General features: G+C 53.5%; 1 protein-coding gene across 2 annotated transcripts in view; it reads right to left on the bottom strand.

Moving 5' to 3' along the window:
- The window catches only part of Cars1 (cysteinyl-tRNA synthetase 1), a 54,500-nt gene that overhangs the window by 18,422 nt on the left and 15,914 nt on the right, over nt 1-20,164 (bottom strand). For both annotated transcript variants that reach the window (XM_026411305.2, XM_026411303.2), the window contains 4 exons: nt 19,919-20,068; nt 3,558-3,698; nt 2,657-2,745; nt 1,268-1,389 (listed from right to left, as the gene is read on the bottom strand). In XM_026411305.2, coding sequence (XP_026267090.1) covers nt 1,268-1,389; nt 2,657-2,745; nt 3,558-3,698; nt 19,919-20,068 — 502 coding nt within the window. The remainder of the gene's footprint in view (nt 1-1,267; nt 1,390-2,656; nt 2,746-3,557; nt 3,699-19,918; nt 20,069-20,164) is intronic.

Below are 20,164 nucleotides of genomic sequence, written 5' to 3' on the forward strand. Positions count from 1 at the left end.
CCCTTGGGAGTGGGTGGAGATGTCCTTCCAGGGTGGGTGTGCCCTCTGCCACCCTTCCTATCTGAGGCAGGGGCTCTGCTCTTGTTGTTCCTAGCACCTAGCAAGTCAGAGGTCTGATCTGTCCTGTGGGCGACGAGCCTCTCTGCGAGGCTGAGGCAGCAGCCTTTGTCTTGCCAGGTTCCTCACTGTGCCCCCGTGTCTATCTGCACCCCCCATGCTGTCTTGCCATCCTCCGATGCCCTTTGTCTGCCCACTGTGTCCCCTTAACCCCCAAGTGCACAGGCCGCACCTGGCTGCGTGCATCTGTCTGTGGCTTTCCTTCCACCCAGGCGCCAGGCACAGGCCTCTGTCTTGCACGTACACACAGCACCAGGGCCTCGCACACTGCGCCGTGCTCACAGAATGAGGTCCCCATGAGAGCGACTCTGGGGTACATGCAGACCTTCTGCCCAGTTGGGGGAGCCTAAAGGAGCAGTGCACTGGAGCTGCCCTCTCTCATCTGTGCCCCTTCACCATATCCAACCGTTCTCGCCCGGCTCGTCTGGGCCTGCTGACTCTGCTCCTGAGAAGGGCACGGCACGTAGCAGCAGCTGGGGCTCCGAGTCCTCTGGGGAGGTGCTCCATCTCCATGAACTCCTCCTCCCAGGCCTGTGAATGCTGGAGCCTGAATGCCGCGGGCCGCATGCCCATGTCCCCAAACGGCCCAGCCTGCCCTCTTTTACCGACTTTGGGTTGTTTTAGGTGCTAGTATTTCTCCAGACTAGAACCCTACAGGTGAAGGTGCCTGATGGAAGCAACTTTCATGGCCAAACTGCCCTTCAGAAGTAGGGCTCGGTGGGAAGCGCCTCCAGCTCGGGAGCCGCCTACCCTGCAAACACCCCAGCCTCACTCGTGGAAAGAGCCTGGAGAAATGGGGACCAGGCGTCCCAGCTGGGGCTCTCCTGGGCTCGGGAAGCCTGGTGTCCTTGCTTAAAATGTGGCTGGAGATTGAGAGACTCAGGACGCTTGCTCACATCCCAGAGTCTCACCATCCGTTCCAACCTCATGTACAGTGACAGCAGCCCCCAAAATCAAGGCCCCAGGCCACTTGTCAGGACAGCATAGTGGCCGCTCCCTTGGCTCTGTATGAAACAATGCATTTCATGGTCCAGTGTGGACAGGCCCTCAAGTCCCTCTAGGGGAAGCAGCACCTGCTGCTGGCCACCCAGGGGAGCGCAGCTGCGTGGGGGTCCTTTCAGTCCCGCCCTTGGGCGTGTGTGCTCCTTACCCTCCCCTTCCTGGAGAGCGGTCTGGTCCCCAACAGCTTCGGGCACCAGCTTGCCATAGGAGTGTTTCTCACTAGAGGCGAACTTCATGGTGTCAAAGTAGACAGACCCATTTGAAGCATAGCTGGAAGACAAAAGAGGAATTCAGGGACCCAGCAGACGCCACAGGACACCAGTCTGAATCCGAGGGCCACAGAATCACGAGAGCCAAGGTAGCCTGTGTCTCCTGTTTCCGCCTTCCCTGTGGCTGTTGGGAAGACTTGCCAGCTGCGCAGGCTGAGTGGAGGCTCCCGCCCACCACAGAGAGGTGCTTGCCACTGCCCAGCAGTATGTCCCTCAGGAACCTGCTAATGGGCGCCACAGCCTTAACTGACGACACCACCCTGCACAGCCTGCCGTCACCTCTCCCCACCTGCACTCCACCACCCGGGGCATGCCACTCTCTCTAAGAGCCTCCAGGTTATTCCAGGCCTAACAACCTGTCTTCCTTGAAGGGGGTTCGCCCCAATCTCATGGTGGCCTACAGCAACCTGGGATAAGGGGGAGAGGTGGCCTCTCACGTCAGAGCCAGTGCTGCTGCAGACACAGCTGGGGCCTTGCTCCCCTTTCGGCCAGTACACGCAGCTGGGTGGGGAGGGCAGCCACCCAGGGGCAGGCCCAGGGCCCTCCACGGCCTGGGACACCGAGCACGGCCCACAGGCTCCGGAACCCCGGCTAGCTTCCACTGTGGTTCCCGTGCAGAAAGCCAACTTCAGAAACATGGAAAGTGTCCCCTCCAGTGGACACGATGGAGTGTTCACCAGAGCACGGTGGGTAGTGTGTGCACTAAAACCTCAGCTGAGCAACAGGATGCTGGTGACATGCCCCTGCCCCTGGGATCGGACCCCAGGACACACACACTGAAGCGTCCACATGGAGACGAAGCCCTGCACACCAACAGCTAGGCCAGTGAGCCACAGTCTTAACTGCTGAGCTTTCCAGAAACTTCGTCCAGTGGCCCCAGGGCAGGACTCTAGGCCTTCCGGGAGGGGCTGGTCAGCGAGACACCTGCTCCTCAGCCCAGGGCTGTGTGGAGCTGCAGAAGGATGGCTGATGGGGCTTCGGGACAGGCTATGTGCCGCCACCACCCGTCCCTTCTGCTTCCTGCCCTGAGCCACCAGGTGCCTGCACAGTTCAACACCTACTGCACAGCAGCCACTGCAGAGCCAGGAACCCACGGCCGTGTGCACAGCAATCCAAGATGGCAGCGGCAGGCCGGGAGCTCCACGCAGGGCCAAACGCCATGGGGGGCGACTGCCCAGGAGCACAAGCTCCCCTGCTCCAGGCCTGGACAGGGGCTGGGCAGCTGCTGCCCTGGAGGGCTGTGCGCTGAGGGAGGGGTCTGTTCTTACCCATAGCCATTGTCAACAATCTTCTGGACAAAGTTCACAATTTCTGGCACATACTCGCTAACCCGGGTCAAGGCGTCGGGAGGCAGAACCTGTGGGTGACAAGGGCAAGTCTCAGCATGTCCCTTCCAAACACCTCAGCCTCCCAGGAACACACTCCATGAACACATCACCTGTCTGTCAAACAGGAAGCCCGGTACGGTCCAGCTGAGGGACAGGCACGTGGGTGGGCCTGCGCTACGAGGGACCCCACTGCGCCGACCAGCTGGCTGGGTCACCAGTGTCCCTGCCTCACTACCTCGGCTCTGCGCCAGTGAGAGTCTTCTTCCTTTGTGGTAAAATGGATGGTAGGCCCAGCTCTGGGGACAACTATGGGACCAGGAGAGGCCGAAGACAGCGCGGCCTGCTTCTCCCTGCCTGGGCCTGTGGGCCGGACGCCCCTGTGCCCACGGCCCTTCTTCCCCCCAGAGGCCCAGAAGCAGTGACGACCACAACAGGACCTGCCTGGCCTCACAGGACTCTTCCAACCTTCATAAGAGTCCCGACTTATTTTCTGGGCCAGGGGACAATAAAGGAGAAAATTCTGGTTAAAAACCAAAAACAAGGGCTAGGGCCGTGGCTCAGCAGCAGAGCGCTTGCCTAGCACTTTCGAGGCCCTAGATTCAATCCTCAGCACCCCCTAGAAATAAATAAATAAAATAAAGGTATTTGTCCGACTACGATATATTTAAAAAAAAAAAAAATCCATGAAAACAAAAACGAAGAAGCCATTCGTGCCCTCGAGGAGGATTTCACAGCTGGGCCTGCAAAGTTGAGGACACTGCGGGTCACACGGGCCTTCTGGCTTTACCAAAACAGGGATCTGGAAGCCAGGGCCACGGCCGAGTGAGGAGCAGACACTCACGTTCAGCGCTTCCATGTCTCTGTGGAACTCCCCTTCCCAGAACTTGGGCAGTTGAGAGAAGATAGAGTTGTCGTCCACCTCGCTGCCACACGTGGAGTCCAGCCAGTCAGAAAGCAAGTCCTTTGCCTCTTCCAGCAACGTCTACAGGAGGGGACAGGAGGGGACAAAACACCCATGCTTGTGCCAGGTCTCACCAGGCCCATCCAGCATGGTGGTGGGAGCCACGCAGTGCCCATAGCGCCCAGCTGGGACCCACGAGTCACCACCTCCTGGGGAGACAGCAGAGCTCACGCCACCAGCTGCCGAGGGACGGCGCACCATGGCTGTGCCCCATGGCCCAACCACACCCACAGGTCCCCTGCACTCAGGAGGGAGACCCTCTGTCCTTGGCGGTCCTGGAGGAGACCAGCTTTGAGCTGAGCAGGGGCAGCCAGGGCCTCACGGCAGGCAGCCATCGGTGGAAGTGGAGGCAAAGACACAGGGCGGAGAGGAATGCAGAGGGTTGACCTGGCAAGAACGGGGGGACGCTGCCCAGCACATCAGGAGGAAGGGGCGCAGGGCATAACAAGGGCCACGCCCCCAGGCACTGCCTGCCAACAGCTCCTGGCTAGCCACCTTGCAAGAGGCCAACCGGCAGGTGCCCGTGTGCCTCCCCAGCCCAGCAGGCACCAGGGGTGCACAGGTGGCAAAGGCAGGTGTGCACCCAGAGGCAGAGACCCAGGCCTGCCTTCAGTGCAGGACAGGAACCCCAGGGGTGACCTTGAGGAGATGAGCCCCAGCACTCAGGGAGGCACCTGTATTCTGTTCCTAGAACTACCAGACCAAGACCAGGCAAAAATAAAGTCCTAGTCAAGGTCACTACATGCCCAAGGGCAAGCAATCACAAGGAAAGCCATCAGAGACATACCAGCCTTCAGACGCCCGTGTCACCAGACCCACAGTGAAAAGAGCCAGTGTCGAATGTTTAGAGAAACAGGGTCACAAGGTGATGAGAAACAGCAGGCCAAAAGAGGCCACCAAATGGCCCAGGGACTTTCAAAAGGAGAAATAAACCATATTTTTGGAGATGAAGTCTATTAACTGTTGAGTGTCAACAGTTCGGGTGAGGTAGCTGAAGAGGGAATCGGTGAATAGGAGGAGAGAACTGAAGGAGTCACTGAAAGGAACAGAAACCGGAAGGAGAGAGGGAAGACCAGGAGGAGGGGTGGCTGAGAGCTGGGCCTCACACCTGCGGTGTCCCAGAGAGGGAGGGCAGCGAGCAGAAGAGACGCAGCAGTCGCCGACGGGAAGCTGAGGCTGACAGGACCAGGGCCTGGAGGCCTCTCAAGGACCTCAGGGAAACAGGCCAGAAAGGAGCCAGACAGAAGGGAGGGGAGGTGACATGAAGACTGCCAGGCACAGGAGCCAGCGCAGCAGGACGAGCCTCGGTGGTGGTCTGACGAAGCCAGGCTGTGCGGTCAGTGCTCGGGGACCTGCATCTGACCGGCCCAGGTGAGCTGGCCACAGGTGCTCAGGAAGAGGGGTCCAGAGCACGGGAAGGAACGAGGTGCAAGAGCACAGAGAACCCACCCCCAGGTGGCAGCATCGTCGTGTGAGCGCGGAGTGAGCGACGCGGCAGGGTTCTGAGATCCAGGGCTGCGGAAGACGGGGCAGAGTGGCCACTTGAGTCCTCGCTCAGTCACACACCCACAGAACCATCCCAAAGTGCAGCGCTCAACAGGGGCATGGAGACGCCAGGCCAGTGCTGGAGGGAGTCGCACAAAGGCCAAAGGAGGCCAAACTGGGACAGAAGCCTGGGCTGGGGCCTCGGACAAGCCCCGCGCAGACCCAGCCCAAGGCCGGACCTACACCAGGCTCTCCAGCCACCTACTGGTGATGACTCTCCTGTGGCACAGGCCACTCAGGTGAGGGAGAAGGACAGAGGGGGCCTCAGCAGCACACCCCTGGGAAAGGCAGCCTGGGGGCAGCAAGGCAGGGGCTTGCCGGGCCCCACCTAAGGCCAGCCATCCAGTCGTGGGTCTTCGAGGGATGAAGTGGTTCACAACCCAACAACAGATTTAATGTCCCCCCAATAATCATGTTAAGCTTGGGAACTCTAATTGAACAGCCTCAAAATACACAAAGGAGGAGGAGATGGAGACTCCCGGCTTCCAGTCCCACAGGCAGGAGCCTGGGAGGTGCCCCTCCATCCTAACAGCAGGCAAGAAGCTGCGGCCTGGGAGTGGACAGGAGGCCCGGCTCACCAGGGCAGGGCTGAGAGCCAGCGCCGTGACTGGCGAGTCCTGGAGGCCAGGTGGATAGCCGATAGTCAACAGCCCCCAGGGGACCCAGTCACGGGTACCCCCACGCTGTTCTGAGTTTCACCTCCAGGAACTTGGCCAAGTTCTCACAGAGGACACGGACAAAGCACTCCTCTGGCGGAGGGCAGGAGGGAGCCCTGAGATCCGCCAGCGCTCTCTTCTTAGCTGCCTGCTCTGGTCGGAACGTGTTCCCCAAACGCAGCAGTGCTGGGAGGGGGCCTCCTGAGGGGGCTTAGGTCACAGGGCCCCACTCTCAAGAGTGGGTCAGCATGCACTAGAAAAGGACTGGAGGCAGAGTCTGACCTGTGTGTCTCCAGCATCCCCTGCTGCCCTCCCGCTTCTCCCCAGGGGAAGACGCAGTGAGAGAACCTGCCAGCTCCAGAGCCCCTGACCATAGGAAATGGCTTACTCTTCATTCTAAGTTACCCAGCGTCTGGTGTTCTGTGGCAGCAACACAGCACAGCCCAGGACACTGCCCTTCAGAGGACTATTTAACCAGGGTGGAACCTGCCCAGAGGAGCGAAGTCCCCGGCTCAGGCCAGCGCCAACCCCCTGCTTCAACAGCAGAGGAAACTGGAGGTGCACATGAGGTCTGCAGTGCAAGGCACACCTCCCTGAACAGAGCCCTGACCCCTCCGATGGCCACTCCCCCGAAGGCTGTTCACAGCAGCTCCTCTCCACGGCTGGACACACAAGAGCAAGGCCTACTGAAAGGCCAAAGCGTGTTTTGTAGAGACCAAGCCAGCATCCGAAGTGGATGTGGCAGGGCTGCTGGACGATCAGACAGAAGCTGTGACAGCCAGTCAATATGTGAGGGCCTCCCTGTGGACAGGCAGGCAGTGAGCAAGAGCAGACCTGGGACACAGAGTCTAGAGTCCACTTTGAGGACACAGAATTCAGCCTTCAACGTGAAACTCCTGGGGATGTACGCACAGCCTCGAGGGGAAAGGCACGGGCGCCGCTCGGAGCAGCACCACAGCCGCAGTGTGGTGGGTTCAGAGTCCATGCACCTGAGCAGCCCTTGACACACAGGAAGCAGGGATGGAGCTGGCCTGGCCAACAGAGACAGAAATTCTTTTGTTATGCATTTTAAAAAATGAACCTATAGGAGACAGTAAAACCTAGGTGACATCCCAGAAGACTGTGTACCGCATAGCACTCGGCCAATGGGGAACTGGGGAACAGAGTGGGGCACAGCATACTCTCTGTAACCTCTGAGTGCGCCTGCTGCCCAGACGCCAGACCCTACAAGACCTGCACCTCGTGTCTCCCAGTCGATCCTTGGGTCTGGGCAGGTGTGTTTCTCACAGATAGATAAGGAGAGCAGAGAGATGGAAGTTCTAAGAAAGAACAACAAAAACGCTAGACAGGAAATGAGTGGCTGCGGTGGCGCACACCTGTATTCCAGCTACTGGGAAGCTGAGGCAGGAGGATGGACGTTAAGGCCAGCAGGGGCCACCTGGTGAGACCTTATCTCAAAACAAAACAAAAATGGCTGGGATGTGGCTCGGCAGTGGAGCACCCTGGGTTCAGCCGAGGTACACAAGACAGTGCTTGGTGGCTCACCACTGAGCAGACAGTGGAGAACACTCTTGCACTGAGGATCTGATGGCAGAAAGTTCCAGAAATGAAAAGCAGAATGAGTGAAGCCTGGAGAGAACAGAGCATCAAGGACTGTGGGACCCCAGAGGGGTGCAATGGCGGTCACAGCGCTCCCCCCACGCTGCGGACCAGCCCTGCTGCCCGTCCTCCCTAACCTCAGGGCAGCAGGTCACCTCTCTTCCCGCCCCAGGCAGAGTCATCTGTCCTTGAACACCGACCACAGGAGCCGAGCGATTCAGCCTGGGGAAGGCCCCAGAAGACCTCAGACTGTCCCCCGACGAACAGGCGAGTGACAGCCCTGACAGAGAAGGTGGGCGCTGCCCTGAGTCGCCTCTTTAAAGCCCCCTGCTCTCCCCATGGGCAGATTCGTAGTCTCCGGGACGGGCGTCCCTGGCTCCTCCTTTGCTTACTCAGCAATGCAACTTCCTTTTCCTTTTTCCCCAAATGGTGTCCCAGTGATTGGATTGACCTGGGGGACAAGGAGCTTTCAGTAACAGGAGCAGGAGGAGGGGAGAGGGACAGAGGCAGTGCCTGAGTGTGTCCCCAGTCACTGTCAGACTCCAGACCCCGGCCCAGGGCACCGGAAGGCACTACACCTGGGCAGCCACTGTCAAAGAGGAAAGTCCTGCCAGCAGCTGGGGGAAGAGGGGTGCTGACAGGAGCCTCCACCAGGAGCCTGCGCGTGCCAAGCCACCCTCCAAGTGGAGGCCTCCTCATCAAACAGAAGAGCCCAGGCGTCTGCGGCCAGCACCTGCCTTCCAGGGAATGCCGAAAAGCTCTTCAGAGAGAAGCAAAGGGTGAAGGTCAGAAATCTGGATCTCCGTGAAGAGGGAGCACATGGAAGCAAGAGGAAGTGGAGGTCAAACAAAGACTGTCATTCTCCAGAGCCTGGTGCAGAGGCAGAGCCTGCTCCACGTGCCCCACCTGAGGCTGGTCCCTGGGCCACAAATGGAAACAGGCAACAAACAAAAGACCCCAACGGCACTCTTCCTCCCCGCTGAATCTAACAGGCCCTCTGCTCAAGCTGACACGACCATTCCTGCTTATGTGTGAGGGAACACAAAGAGCAGCCACTGCTGCCCGCCAGCCCGGGGGGTCAGGCCGAGGCGGACTCCAGGGCACCAGCTGAACCAGAGAAAACCCAGCTGGGTATGTTAAGGGAAAGAAAACGGAATCACAGAGAGCGTTCAACAAAATGCAAAAGGGGGCTGGGGGTGTGGCTCAGCAGCAGAGCGATCACCTAGCACGTGAAAGGCCCTGGGTTCGATCCTCAGCACCACAAAAAAGTAAATAAATAAAATAAAGGTATCGTGTCCAACTATTTCTAAGAAATAAATGTTAAAAAAAAAATGCAAAAGGGCCAGGTGCAGTGGCGCATGCCTGTAATCCTGGTGGCTCAGGAGGCTGAGGCAGGAGGATGGTGAGTTCAAAGCCAGCCTCAGCAAAAGCAAGGCCCTAACAACTCAGTGAGACCCTGTCTCTAAATAAATAAAAAGCAGGGCTGGGGATGTGGCTCAGTGGTCGAGTACCCCTGAGTTCAATCCCCAGTGCCCCAAACAACAACAGCAAACTGTAAAGGCTGAGAAAGAGTAGAAGACAGAACAGGAACAAAGAACAAGAGCAAAAAATAAAAACCAGTATCAAACATGGCAGATATTAATGTCCCTCTGTGTCAGCCATCTCTGAATGCCAACGGTGTCCATCATTTACATCACACACACACTCTCTCGCGCGATCTATTGCACACACACACACAGACACCTATTCATTTGGATGCTGACATGAACCCACAGCCTTGCATGTGGCTAGGCAGGCAAGTGCTCTTCCAGGGAGCTGCCCCCTAGCCTTGAACGCCAACTGTATAAATGTGCCAGTTAATAGACAAGAGACATCAGAGTGTGTCACCAAAAGCTTGTCAAGCCTTTGACACCAATTCAATAACCAAGACACGGTCCTGAGGAAAAAGACCTTAGTTAGCAAAGGAGAAACACAGGGGACTCCTGTCCCAAAGGCTGTGATTCTGCCCATCCACAGGAACAGGGGGTTTTTATAGAGGTGACCCAGAAAAAATGAGATCAGAAAGGAGAAGAAGATCAGGGAGAAGTTTAAGGAAAAAAAGATTGGGAAAAAGAAAAAGAATCTGTGTTTCAAAGCCACAAGGGATATAGTCAAAGCATCAAGTGAGCCCGTTCCAAGTAGACCCCAAAACAGTGGCCTGAGTTCAATCCCAGCACTCCAAACCACAAGAACCAGAACCAAAAGTCAGCACCCAGTCACGTGCTGTCAACCCGAAACCAGTTTAAGTATAGAAATGCAAGATTGGGGCTGGGGCTGGGGCTGGGTGGTAGAGCACTTGCCCACCACACGTGAAGCACAGGGTTGATCCTCAGCACCACAATAAAAAAAGAAAAGAAAAAAGTTTTAAAAAATGCACGATTAAAGGTGAATGGGCGGGGAGAGATGTGCCAGGCTATCACTAACCAAAAGAAAGCCAGAGTGGCTCTACTAATACAGCTGCTCTCTGGAAACGTCAGACCCACCCTGCTGAGCTCCAGGACCCCAGCAACTCAGGGAACACAGGGCAGCCAGGGATGCCCCCACCGCCCACAGCAGGAAGCACACTCCCAGCTCTCCAGAACATTCCAGAGACAGACCTCATCAGGAACATAAAGTCCACCTTGACAGACTGAAAAGAAGTCCCGCAGGGTAGGTCTCCAACCACCCTGGGATTCACCGGGAGCTGGTGACATAAGAGCTGGGAAAGGCACCAGGAGTGATTCCAACCCCTGGACTATCTACAAGGTGGAGGGGGAAGTGAGGAGCAGGCAAGGGGAAGCCGGGGTGGTCTTCAGGAAGCTGCCACCATGGCTGGCCTTCAAAGGACAAAGGGAGGATGGTTACCAGGGGAGGGGACACAAAAAGACTCAGAAGGAAAATGCAACTCCTCTGACTCACAGCCAAGGAGACAGCTACAGGGAACTGCCAAGCCTCTGCCGGCCTCCCAGGACCAGGGGTGAAGGTGAGGCGCGTGCGTGAGGAGCTGTGGTCTGCATCTCGGACGTCCCCCCAAGGGCCTGCGTGTGTGTTCGAGGTTTGGCGTCCTGCGGTGGAGCCCTCAGGAGGTCTGGTCTGGAGAGGGACATTAAGTCACTGGTGACTGTTGGAGACCCTGGGGCCCTGGCCCTTGCTCTCTGCTTCCAGGATACCATGCGCTGAACAGCTGCCACTGCCACATGCTCACGTGGTGACATGCTGCCTTCCAGACCCCAAGGCCACAGGGCCAATATGGGACTGAACCATGAAGGTGAGCCATAAAGCTTCCCTCTGCAGAGTTGGGCCCTGGCCTCTGTCCCAGAGCACCACAGAGCCGCCTACCTGGCAGGCACCGCCCACAACTCCACCACCTCACAGGTTCAGCACAGTGACTGCAAACAGTGGGAACCAGGATCATTTTAAAATGCCACTAAAAATGGCTCCAAATCAGCAGGCACACAGCATCCGTCAGGAGGAACTGCTATTACAACAAGAGCTGAGTCTTGGACCGCAGACTCCATCAAATTTGGGCAAGGGCATGGGGTGCCGGGCAGTGCTGGCGGGGCTGCAAGGTGGACTGGCACTTGGGAAGGCAGCTTGGCACCTCCTTTCACAACTAGCCGTGCTTCTGCCACATGATCCAGAAAGCACACTCCCTGGCATTTACCCAAAGGAGCTGAGAAACGCCCCCGTGAAAACCTGCAGCTTTCATCAATCATGACTGCAAACGGGAGGAGCCCAGAGGGCCTTCAGAGCAGGGCTTCTGGACAGTGGGACATGGGATGCCCTTCAGAGCCAGAGGGAGGCGAGCCACGAGCCACAGACACGCAGGAACCTCAATGCACGGCACCAATGAAAGAAGCCACGATGTTGTCCAAAAAGAGACACTGGTCTGCGCCTCCTGATGACTCCTGGTGGCCGCTGGATGACCTCAGGATGCGGCTGGTGCCAAGAGAACCCACCGTGCGAGGAGAGGCTTGGGGTTTCAGCCCCACTCCCAGCACTGGGAAGGGGAGAAGGCTGAGCAGCCTATGCCAGGCAAGTCCAGAGAGCCCTGGTCACTGGCACGTGGAGGGCTGGGAGGCAGTGGGCCTGGAGAGGGCCTGGACACTCCAGGCTCCTTGCTGCAGGTCTCCCCAGGTACCTCTTCCCCTATGTCCTTTCCATCTCCTTCATGAATAACGATTGAACGTGAGTGGGACGTTGCCGGAGTTCTGGGAGCCACTCCAGCAGACACACAGACCCTGAGGAGGAAACCCTCAATGGAAACCCTGGATCACAGGTGCTTGGTCAGAAGCACAGTGACCACCTATGACCTTGGCATCTGAACTGGGGTCAGCCTCAACCCACAGGACCTGACATCTCCAGGTCGACAGTGTCAAAACTGAGTTCACTGTCGGTGAACAGCTGGTGTCCCTGGAGACTGTGGGGTGGTGGGGGAGGGCGGGGGGGTACAGACACATTTTGGCCACCAGAGGTGCAGTGTCCTGCACAGAGATGGAAAGCAGGAAAGACGCTTAGTTTTTTCTTATCTCCAATGGAAGCCCGGCTGAGAAGGCACACACTGGACAACCCGCTCTGGGAAAGGCAGAACCAGGGAGACACCAAACCATCCGTGGTGGCCAGGAGATCAGGGAGGGAGGGAGGCCAGGCGGCGCCCAGAGGTTTCCAGGGCGGCGACACCCTCCGGTGATACTGTGCGGATGGATCCTCGGCATCCCATATCCGTCCAAACCCACAGAACACACACCACCAAGAGTGACCTGACACAACCACATGTGAACACAGGCTCACCCGTGTTAACCAAGGCGGCACCTGTGTGCTGGCGATGGTGGGGGGGCATGGGAGTGCGAGGGCACGGGAAGACGGCCTCTCCGTTTCAATGTGAACCAGAGCAGGTCTACAAAGACAGGACGCGGGCTGGTGACGCAGCTCAGTGGTAGAGTGTCTGCCTCGCATGCACAGGGCCCTGGGTTCAATTCCCAGCACACACCCCCCCAAAAAAAATAAAGAGAAAAGAAAACCACAGGACATTAAGAAAGAAGTGGTAGAACAGGGAGGGACGACTACCGACAGAGGACCTCCTGCTAACTTCATATCAAGAGGCTGAGCTGGCAAAGGAGTCGGCTCGGTTCAACAGCTCGGTGACCAGCAGGACTGGCTGGGCAGCACGCAGAGTCCCACCAGCCACTGGAGAGAACCTGAGCCCCTTAGCACCTGAGGCCTACTGCTCAGCACCAGCCCAGGGCAGCAACGAGGTGTCTCAAGAGCAGGAAGGGGGAACGCCATCTACCTGGAAATTAAAAATATACTCTAAGTCCTGGGCTTAGCTGGGCACCATGGGGCCCCAAGGGGCCTGGTGGGGCACGCCGGCGCACACCTGTGATCCCAGTGGCTCAGGAGGCTGAGGTAGGAAGATCGTAGTTCAAAGCCAGCCTCAGCAAGGTAGCCAGACTGTCTCAAAAAACAGAAAGGGCTGGGGATGGGCTCGGGGATGGAGCACCCGGGCTCAAGCACCCCGGGTTCAACCCCAGTACTACAAAACTAAGTACTCAATCAGCCCTGGGCTTTAAAAAGGGCAAAGGGGAAATTAAAACTGTTCAGAAGTAAACGATGTCAAATTTGTGGATGAGGCAAAGACGACACACAGAGGAGAGTCTGTGGCCTTACGTTCTTAAACCAAACCGAGCTCAACCGACACAAAGGAGCAGAATAAACCTGAGGAAAAAGCAAGGAGGGGCAGTGGGAAGGAGGCCAGAGCCATGAGCAGCGCGCAGCGGCAAGGACCCGGCAGGCCCGGCACACCCCACAGCGCCTCCCAGCAGGAAGCCACCACCCGCATGGAGCCCTGCAGGGCCGATGGCAGAGCCCAGAGCCCCACAGAGACCCCTGGGAACCACGGTGGGGCCGCAGGTGCCCAGGAAAGGAGAGTTTCCCAGCCAGAGGAGGGCCCATCCCTGTGCAGGCATCAAGACCTCGAAGCCCCCGGAAGAAAACACAGAACGTCTTCCCCTCGGTCGGACAGACTCCTTAGGCCAGAGCTGTGCTGTGGAAGAAAGAAGAGTGGACTGAACAGGTGCTCGGCTCCCAGACAGAAAGTAGACGCCCAGGCACAGTGAGAGGAAGTGCCAGCCACGCAGTCCAACCACGAGGGCCGCTCCAGGGGCAGGAGGAGGTGTCAACCCCTCAGAAGACACCACAGCCGGGGAGGGCCACGGCCGGAACCACGCTGGCCTCCAGGGAGGCTGAGGAGGTGTGCTCAAGCCAGCGCTGTCCCCGCTCAGCACTCACTCGACTGGCAAAGGAAGGAGGATGGGGACACGCCGACACACAGGACGGGGAGAAAGGCTTCAGACAGCAGGGAGCAGGCCGCAGGCCGGGGCTGCTGCCCTGAGGCGGGCTGCCGCAGGGAGCCCGGGGCCTGCACCCAGAGCCAGTGCAGGGGTCCCCAGCCTCACTGCAGTGGCCCAGTGGCTACTGCACCAACACTGTGGTTCATGGGGACGGAAACCCAGCTTTGCTCCTGGGAATCGAACTGTGGCGCATGCTGGGTGGAGGCCATCCCTGTGACAAGGGCCAGTGGGTGCCGAGTCTCTCCTGGGCTTCCCTGAAGGGACAGCTCCCTGTGCTGCTGGGCTTTCCTGGAGGAGGAAAAGTGCACCCTGCCTAGAGCTCCAGAGGCTGATGGGGATCCTGCAGGCTCCTCCCTGCCTCTGCCCAGCTGGGGGTCCTAGCTGTGTTATGGTGACGAACCTCAGGCGAGAAGACAACCAGATACCAAGTCCTGAGTCCTTCAGAGAACCCAGAATGTGTGGGCAGTGCTGGGAGCCCTGACAATCACCCAGACACATGTTCTCCAACCAGCATCCTCTCAGGGAGGTGGCGCTCCAACCCAGGGCCCGTGAAAAGATGCTCAGCGTCACCAGTCATTAGTGAAATGCAAATCAAACCACAAGAAGAGACCACTGCCCACCCACTGGCATGGCCATTACCAGACAGAACTACAAGCGCTGGCAAGGCCACGGGCACCTGTGGCTCTCCCACCCTGGGCAGTGGAAACACTATGGTGGGTCCTGGGACCTGACACTAGAGTCATCCCAGGGCCGGCAATTCCACCACTGGCCATATGCACAGCAGAACCAAAAGGAGGGTTTCAAACAGGTATCTGCCCACCTGTGTTCACGGCAGGATCATCCACATCAGCTGACCACGTCCACTAACAGGCGAGTGGCTGTCGGCCATAAGAAGGAACTCAGACACACGGGGCAACACAGAGGAGACACCCTGCCGGGCAAAGCCCTGACAACACTGCCCAATTCCCCCTACATGGGGCACAGAGACCCTCAGAGGAGGAGGGGAGCCGAGGCCTGGGAGGGCAGAAGCAGCCTTCAGAGTGGGACAGAGTTCTGGGCTGGGGAGGTGGTGGTGCACAGCAGGAAAGTGTGCCCCGCACCTCCGTGCACTAACCAGGATCAGACAGGAAAGGCCGTTACATTATTAGTAGGACAACTGCTTTATGCCAAAGTTAATGAGGAGGGACAAAGAAGGACATTTCATATCGCTTAATGGAATTATACCATCAAGATATAACAATCAGAAATATTTATGCCCCAAACAATGGAGGATCTACATACATCAACGAACCTTTCTCAATTCCAAGAATCCAATAGATCACAATACAATAATATTGGGTGACTTTAACTCTCATTACTGGACAGATCCTTCAAACAAAAACTAAATAAAGAAACTACAGAACTAAAAAATATAATTACTGATTTAAACTTAACAGACATATATAGATTATTTCATCCATCAATGAGTAAATATGCTTTCTTCTTCAGCACACAGATCCTTCTCTAAAACAGACTATATCTTAGGTCACAAAGCAATTCTTAGAAAATACAAAAAAATAGAGATAATACCTTGTATTCATCAGATCATAATGGTATGAAAATAAAAATCAACAATAAAATACATCATAGAAGCTACTCTAACACCTTCAGAATAAATAATATGCTATTGAATAACCAATGGATAGCAGAAGAAATCAAGGATGAAATAAAAAAATACTTAGAGATAAACGAGAACACTAATACAACATATCAAAATCTCTGGGACACTATGAAGGCAGTACTAAGAGAAAAGTACATTGCATTGAGTTCATTCATTAAAAGAAATAGAAAGTCACAAAATACATGACCTAATACTACATCTCAAAACTCTAGGAAAAAAACAAATCAATACCAAAAGCAGAAAACAGGAAATGATTAAAATCAGAGCTGAAATCAATGAAACTGAAATAAACAAAAAACAAACAAACAAAAACTGATGAAACAAGAAGTTGGTTCTTTGAAAAAATGAAATTAATAAACCCTTAGCCATGCTAACAAAGAGAGACAGAAAACTCAAATTACTAAAATTTGTGATGAAAAAGGAAATATTACAACAGACACTGCTGAAATACAAATTATAATCATAAACTATTTTGAAAATTTATACTTTAACAAAATAGAAAACATTGAAGACATTGACAGATTTCTAGACATAACAAAGGAAAGCCCAGGACCAGATGGATTCTCAGCCGAGTTCTACAAGACCTTCAAAGAAGAATTAACACCAATACTCCTCAAAGCATTCCATGAAACAGAAAAAGAGGGAACACTTCCGAACTCATTCTAGGAGGTAGTATCACCCAAAGACACATCAAGGAAAGAAAACTTAAGACCAATCAATATCCCTGATGAACACAGATGCAAAAATTCTTAATAAAAAGATAGTGCACCATGATCAAGTGGTTTATCCCAGGGATGCAAGGTTGGCTCAACATAAGAAATCAATAAACATAATTCACCACATCAATATATTTAAAGATTTTATATATATATATATATATATATATATATGTGTGTGTGTGTGTGTGTGTGTGTGTATATATATATATATATATATTCTCAATAGATGCATAAAAAGCATTTGAGAAAATACAGCATCCATTCATGTTCAAAACACTAGAAAAACTAGGGATAATAGGAACACACCTCAACATTGTAAAAGCTGTATACGCTAAACCCAAGCCCAGCATCATTCTAAATGGGGAAAATTTGAAAGAATTCCCTCTAAAAACTGGAACAAGACAGGGATTTTTTTTTTTTTTTTCACCACTTCTACTCAACATAGTCCTGGAAACTCTAGCCAGAGTAATTAGATAGAAGAAAGAAATTAAAGGAATACAATTAGGAAAAGAATTCAAACTATCCCTATTTGCTGATGACATGATTCTATATTTAGAAAACTCAAAAAAACTCCACCAGAAAACTTCTACAACTCATAAACGAATCCATCAAAGTAGCAGGATATAAAATTGACACCCATGAATCAATTGTGTCCCTATACATCAGTGACAAATCAACTGAAAGAGAAATTTAGGAAAACTGTCCCATTCACAATAGCCTCAAAGAAAATAAAATATCTGGGAATCAATCTAACAAGAGGCGAAAGACCTCTACACTGAAGACTACAGAACACTAAAAAAAGACATTGAAGAAGATCTTAGAAGGTGAAAAGATCTCCCATGTTCTTGGATAGGCAGAATTAACATTGTCAAATGGTCATGAAACCAAAAGCACTATACAGATGAATGCAATGCTTATTAAGGTCCTGATGATGTTCTTCATAGAAATAGAAAAAGCAGTCACAAAATTCATTTCGAAAAATAAGAGGTCTAAAATAGCCAAGGCAATCCTTAGCAAGAAGAGTTAAGTAGGGGCATCTCAATACCAGAACTTAAACCATACTACAGAGCAATAGTAAGAAAAACAGCACGGTACTGGCACCAAAACAGACATAAAGACCAATGATGAGAAGAGAAGACAGACACACCCACATAGATACGGTCACCACCTCCTAGACAAAGGTGCCATGAACATATGTTGGGGGCTGTGGTTGTGGTTCAGAGGAAGAGCGCTTGCCTAACACGCGTGAGGCACTGGGTTCAATCCTCAGCACCACATAAAATAAATAAATGTATAAAAAGCACAATAACATTGTTTAAAAATATATATATATATATATATATATACATATATATATATATATATATATGTTGGAGAAAAGATAAGCCTCTTCAACACATGGTGCTGGGAGAACTGGAAATCCATATGTAGCAAAATGAAATTAGACTCCTCTATCTCACCCTGCACAAAACTCAACTCAAAGTGGATCAAGGACCTAGGCATCACATGCGACATTCTGCGCCTACCAGAAAGAAAAGTAGGCCCAAATCTCCATCATGTCAGCTTAGGAACCAAATTCCTCAGTGAGACTCCTAAAGGGCAAGAAGTAAAATCAAGACTCAATAAATGAGGCTGGGGTTATAGCTCAGTTGGCAGAGCGCTTGCCTAGCACGTGAGAGGCATTGAGTTCGATCCACAACACCACATAAAAATTAAATAAAGGTATTGTGTCCATCTACTATAAAATATTTCTTTAAAAAAAGAATAAATGGGATGGCATAAAACTAAAAAGCTTTATATTGTGGGATAAAACAAATGAATCATCAAGTGATATTCCAATTCTATAATTGCTCAGATTTACAACATGGGATAAAATTATCGAGAGAAGTAAGGTTGAAGGAAAAAAAAAAACTAAAAAGCTTCCTCACAGCAAAGAAAACCATCAAGAACAGGAAGAGACAGTCTACAGAATGGGAGACAATCTTTGCCACCTGGATCTCAGATAGAACATTCATCTCTAGGATACATAAAGAACTCAAAAAACTTAACACTAGAAAAAAAAAAATACCCCAACTGATAAATGGGCAAAGGAAAAACAGGCACTTCACAGAAGAAATACGATGGGCCAACAAATATATGAAAAAATGTTCAACATGTCTAGGAATTAGAGAAATGCCAATTAAAACTACAGAGATTCCATCTCATCTCAGTCAGAACAGCGATTATCAAGAACACAAGTAACAGTAAATGTTGGCAGGTGTGGGGGAAAGGCACCTGATTCATTGCTGGTGGGATGGCAAACTGGAAAGCTGTATGGAGATTCCTCAGAAAACTTGGAATGGATCACCTTTTGACTCAGCTACCCCTCTCCTTGGCTTATACCCAAAGGATTTAAATCAGCATATTATAGTCATGCAGCCAAATGAATGCCTATAGCAGCTCAATTCACAATAGCTAAGCTATGGAACCAACCTAGGTGCCCTTCAACAGATGAATGGGTAAAAAAACCCCACATAATGGAATACTACTCAGCTTTAAGGAAGAATGAACTGATGGCATTTGCCAGTAAACGGGTGGAAGTGGAGACATCATGCTAAGTGAAATAAGCCAATCCCCCAAAACCCCAAAGGCCTAATGTCCTCTCTGATATGCGGATGCTAACTCACAGTAAGTGGTGGGGGGGGGATAGAAGTTCACTGAACCGGACAAAGGGGAATGAAGGGCAAGGGCTGGGACCAGGAAAGGCAGCAGAATGAACCCAACATCACTTTTCTATGTTCTTGCATGAACTCACGACCCGTGAAACTCCACATCACACACCACACACGAATGGGAAGTCTCACTCCACGTATATATCTATGTCAAAACATACCCTACTGTCATGCATAACTGGAAAGAAGTAAAAAAAAAAGGCTCTGTGGTAGCATTGTTGGTAACAAGGAAACCTGAACACAGGCCTCAGAGCCTGGGCCAGCAGCTCAGCCCAGCAGCACTGGAGGCGTGAAAGTGACCATGTGGGTCCACCTCAGAGAAAACTGGGGGAGAATGGCCGACTCGGACTTCAGGCCACAGGTCTCTGAGGCAGGGGCACAGGAGACGGTATTGAGGGTCGGCAAGGCTGTGGTCTGGAGCCAGGATGGGCTCTTGCCAGAGCCTCTCTGGTACTGCTGCCCGCCCTGGCCAGGCCCAGCTTGTTTCTCATTCCCAGAGCTATGGGTGGCCAGCAGAGGGCGCTAGCAGCGAGAAGGGAGGGACAGGAGCAAAGTGGGCACCCTGTGTGTCCACTGCCCTCACTCCTGTCTGAAGGGGGTCTTCCCAGCAGCAGCAGACCTGCCCAGTGCCAAGGCCTGGTCCCAAAGGTTCTCACCCACAGGACCCTGGCCCTGGGAAGGACACTGGACACCATGGGATGATCCTCAAAGAAGGCCACTCCTCTGTGTTCCTAGTGGGCATGGTGGGAGCAAGTGTCCGAGGAGAAGCAGGGTGGGACTCACATGGATCCCGGGCTTGCTCCAGTGGCTCTCTGCTCAGCACCTAGGAGATGGGGCTGGAGGGCATGGGATGGGGAGCACCAACTCAGCCACCCAAGAGCAAAGCCACCAGTCATGGGCCCAGGCATCTGACTCTAAACGCAGACTGGTCCCCTGCAGAGCATCTCACGCACAGAGTCGGCAGGGACCCCGGAAGTGCTCACCTCCGCACGGCTGTTGATCTCCTCTTCAGAGAGGCCGGCGAGCACGGCCTGGTCAAGTGGCCCTGCGGCCACCTCCACTGTGTGTTGGATTCGCTCAAGCATCTGCTTCTTGCCAGGATCTGTGGTCTCACTTAACTTTACTGAAAATGGCTACAGAAAAAGGGGCATATCAACCTTGATGGATACCACACTGAAACCTGTGCTCACAGAGCTGACTCAAGGCAGAGCAGACCAGTGTTTCTCACT

Source organism: Urocitellus parryii, chromosome 4 (assembly GCF_045843805.1).
Source record: "Urocitellus parryii isolate mUroPar1 chromosome 4, mUroPar1.hap1, whole genome shotgun sequence".
Taxonomy (NCBI): Eukaryota; Metazoa; Chordata; class Mammalia; order Rodentia; family Sciuridae; genus Urocitellus; species Urocitellus parryii.